Source organism: Glycine soja, chromosome 16, assembly GCF_004193775.1.
Source record: "Glycine soja cultivar W05 chromosome 16, ASM419377v2, whole genome shotgun sequence".
NCBI classification, from domain to species: domain Eukaryota; kingdom Viridiplantae; phylum Streptophyta; class Magnoliopsida; order Fabales; family Fabaceae; genus Glycine; species Glycine soja.
Window position 1 is genome coordinate 9,288,245 of NC_041017.1, and position 3,883 is coordinate 9,292,127.

At 36.3% G+C, this 3,883-nt stretch overlaps 1 protein-coding gene across 2 annotated transcripts; it reads right to left on the reverse strand.

The window, feature by feature from the left end:
* Positions 1 to 383: 383 nt before the first annotated feature.
* LOC114388955 (40S ribosomal protein S6-like) lies at positions 384 to 3,646 on the reverse strand. 2 transcript variants are annotated; one of them, XM_028349511.1, is made up of 6 exons: positions 3,578 to 3,646; positions 3,416 to 3,480; positions 2,291 to 2,348; positions 2,080 to 2,188; positions 1,582 to 1,773; positions 384 to 841 (listed from the first exon to the last, which is right to left on the reverse strand). In XM_028349511.1, exons 1-6 carry the CDS (start codon positions 3,581 to 3,583, stop codon positions 657 to 659), a joined length of 615 nt encoding a protein of 204 aa, XP_028205312.1. In that variant the 5' UTR covers positions 3,584 to 3,646; the 3' UTR covers positions 384 to 656. The 2 variants fall into 2 exon arrangements, with proteins under 2 accessions (XP_028205312.1, XP_028205311.1); XM_028349510.1 differs by having other exon boundaries at positions 1,501 to 1,773.
* Between the last annotated feature and the right edge of the window lie 237 nt (positions 3,647 to 3,883).

The window sequence follows — 3,883 nt, forward strand, 5'->3', positions numbered from 1 at the left end:
ATTCCGTTGAGTAAATAAAAAATTAAGGCATGGCATAAATAACAAAATCTTAACAGTTTTCCAATATAGAAGATGACAATTTTGTTAATATTATAATTCAATATTGATTTAACAATTTTATTAACAGTACGAAAAACTTGTGCCTCTGCTAATAAATTCGTGAACAGTTTTCAAATATAGAAGATGACAATTTTGTTAATATTATAATTCAATATTGATTTAACGATTTTATTAACAGTACGAAAAACTTGTGCCTCTGCTAATAAATTCGAGAATTAACAGTTTCATAATGCAGTGAATGTTTAAGAATGTACCAGGACTTTTAAGGGGGGAAACAAGAAAAAACATAAGAAAACCAGAACCCAACAGAATCACAACAAAAGACAAACAAGCAAGCAGTTTTCCCAATAAAATAACTGAAACAACTAGTTTTTGTTCACACTAATCACCGAATAGATAAAATGAAGAGTAGAATATATTGTCACAAATAGCGACAAACTACATAGTACATACTCAAAATGGTACAAAATTCAAGCAGGCAAAATACACTACCAAAACTATCATGAGGGTTAAACTTCACCATATCTGTGAGAGCAGCTGGCCTATGCAGTGGCAGCTTGTTTAGCAGCACTGGAAAGCTTGGATCTCCTCTTTGCCTAACTCTCACTACGGCGTTCCCTCTGCTCCTTCAATCTGGAGGCAAGAAGTTTCTGATACTCCGCTGCCTCTGATTTTGCCTTTGCGATTCTCTTCTTCTTATCAGCAATTCTTGCCCGCTTCCTTTGCAGTGTCAGTGGAGTGACGAGTCGCTGAATCTTTGGAGCTTTGCTTACCTTTTTCCCTGCAACCAAAAATCCATTACTGAGACTAGAATTCATAATATGAACCGATCCGATTTTAATTGGATATTGAAGAGGAAACATCACATATATTGATTAAAGCAACTCTTCAATTCAAATGGATTTTGGTTGTAATTCGAACTATCATAAATATCCATGTTTTTGCTTTTAAATTTGAAATGACAGGAGGTTGTTTCTTAACAACATCAGATAAACTGTTGCTTCCCAAGGAATGAAGTCTCAAGCAACATAATTATCATTTTTTTATGACAGTAATAACTTCTAATACACCCAAAGACAGAAGAAACATTCCCGAAAACACATTACATGTCCAGGTCTTTTCTGATGCATGGATACAAAAAACAAATCACTAATGCAAATGTATCCCAGACGAAAAAATAAATTACCTCTGAATGTTATCACTATCAAACTTTGGAACTAGATAAAAACTGGCTTATAGGCAAGATGATTATGACAATAAAACAAAAAGACCTAGACAGCTGAGTTATAGACAGGTTACAAAATATGAATGGGCTACACTAAACTTCTACTCATTTTCTCATTATAAAATATCCACCTCCCCCTTATCTATTTGATGGCAGGTTGGGTACATCAAATGACAAAACCAAAAGGCAAATATACTAGCACAATGAAACTTTACCAGCTTTTGTTGTGAAGGTTCGACGGTATGTGTTGACATACTTCCTCACATCATCTTCCTTAGACAGGTTGAACAACTTACGGATTTTGGATGCTCTCTTTGGACCCCTCATTCTTGGCTTTTCAACATCAGTCAGTCCTGGTAAATCACTTTCGCCCTTCTTCACAATTACCAGGTTCAGAACAGAGAGATCTGGGCTGACAATGCACCCGCGAACAGATTTCCTCCTTCGCTCTTCGTTGCGCCTTCCGTATCCACGGAAGCAAGGAGTTCCTGTTAACACAATCAATGCAAAGAGAATTAAAAATATCCCTCAAGACCATCTTCAAAAGGAATAAAGTCATAGCATAAAGAGACATGCATCTGCCATAAAAAGTCACATATATCATATCATTTAAAAGAATTAAGCAACAAGTTCTTAAACAAAGGCAGTGCAAATATTATGGATGACAACTAGAAAATTTACATAGCCACTTCTAATGCACAAAAAGAGGGTTGAACAAATGCTGCAGATGATGACACATTATAATATGTTAAATGATCACAAATTAAAAAATTGAAGCTTCATTACAGTTCTACCTCTGTGGAGCAAAAGATGAACACAGCCAGGTGTTAGCACTCCCTGCTTCATTGGAAATCCTTGTTTGTCACAACCACCAGTGATTTTGAAGACATATCCTTTAAATTCCTATTAGTAGCATAATTTTAAAGTTGACAAGATCAATAATTATCAATGCTCCTCAAAAGATATTGAAACAAGTATTTGAAGGTTTTGATCTACAGAGCATACCTCACCCAGAGCATCTCCGTTGACCTCTTGTGAAATCCTCTTGTCCCAAAATGCCCGTCTGCAATTTCACATAACAGGAAAAATAAGTCACAGCCTAATAATTACCGCATGAAACAGAAACAACGAGGTTGTATAACAGAAAAATTAAACTCCTATAAATATCAAGTCTGCTTTCATTTTCATTTCAGCACTAAAGCTTGACTGGTACTTAAACCAACAAAAAATATAGCAGTTAGTCCAACGCTTCTCTTTGAAAGGTAATACAGGTAAGAGTTCAGGCGAGGGTAACATAGTGAAACCAATACGGTGAGCAGGATGCATGCTGCAGAAAGCAATTAGGGTGTTTCTAATAATCACAGTTGAGGATGAGGACAGTCAGAGTAAACTTGAGGTCCAAGGACAGGGATGCATGCATCAGCAATTCCTTTTCCTGATGTTCAATTCCCTTTTCAGATTTGGACAAAATGAAGATGCAGCTCCCTATGTGCTTTCAGTACTGTTCTCCAATTAGAATCAGAGTTTCACCTTAATAAACCTATACTGACTTTTAATGCAAACCTTTTATTAAAAAAATAACCAAAGTTAAACTCTAATACTAATTGGCTAACAGCAACAAGAGCACATAACGAACCACATCAAAGTGTGTGTTTGGAACCACAGTGGACCATGTTGAAAAAAACATGGTAGCCTTAAAGCTACTCTCTAGTGTGGTGGGAAATCATGGTGGGACACCATGGTTTTTGAGTCCTTACCTCCAATCCAAACACACTGTAAAAGTATACCCTTCCTTTTTTCTTTCTGTGTGTATCAAATTCATCAGCAGAAAGGAAACCCAGTTCAAGGATGTCCCATTAAACCCATTTCCGCTTCAACATTTTTCTTAAGTTTCTAAGATACAATCAATGCTGCGAATAGCTAGAAGAAAACTCATCACAAAACAGTTACATAAGCATTGATCGATAGAAAGCTACCCCAGCTAACTATCTACAGAAAACAACTCTTAACAAACTTGTAATTGAACATAACAACTTGCTAACTGAAATTACCATCCAAATGCAGCATTTAACATGAAGAAACACAACAATTGAAAAACCAAATTGAAGACAAAAAAAGTGGAGAAATTACAGCTTCTGATCATCATCGATCTCGAGCTTCTTCTGGCAGCCAGTGGTTGGATTTGCAATGTTGAACTACACAAAATAAAATTGCAGAAATTGAGAACCCAACAAAACAAGAATTAATCGAAGCGATACGATAAAAAGAAAAATTACGGTTTGGGAATGAAACCTTCATGGTGTAGTCTCTTCCAAAGAGAAGAACGAAGGAACGAACGATGCCTCTATTGAGAGCTTCAACAATTGGAACGTGAGCTAGAAATGAACTAGGGTTTTACCCTGCTTTGCGTGGATTTTGGGCCCCAGAAATGGGCTTCACGATCCCAAATCAGTTTTCTAAAGGAAATTAAGAGTATTGCTAGATGCACCACTATATTGCTTGTGCATCCAGCAATAAATGGGTATTCCGAAAATACCCCTACCTGCTTTCTTCTTCCTTAAGTTTATTTTTTTACTGGGACACATTCATTCATTCATT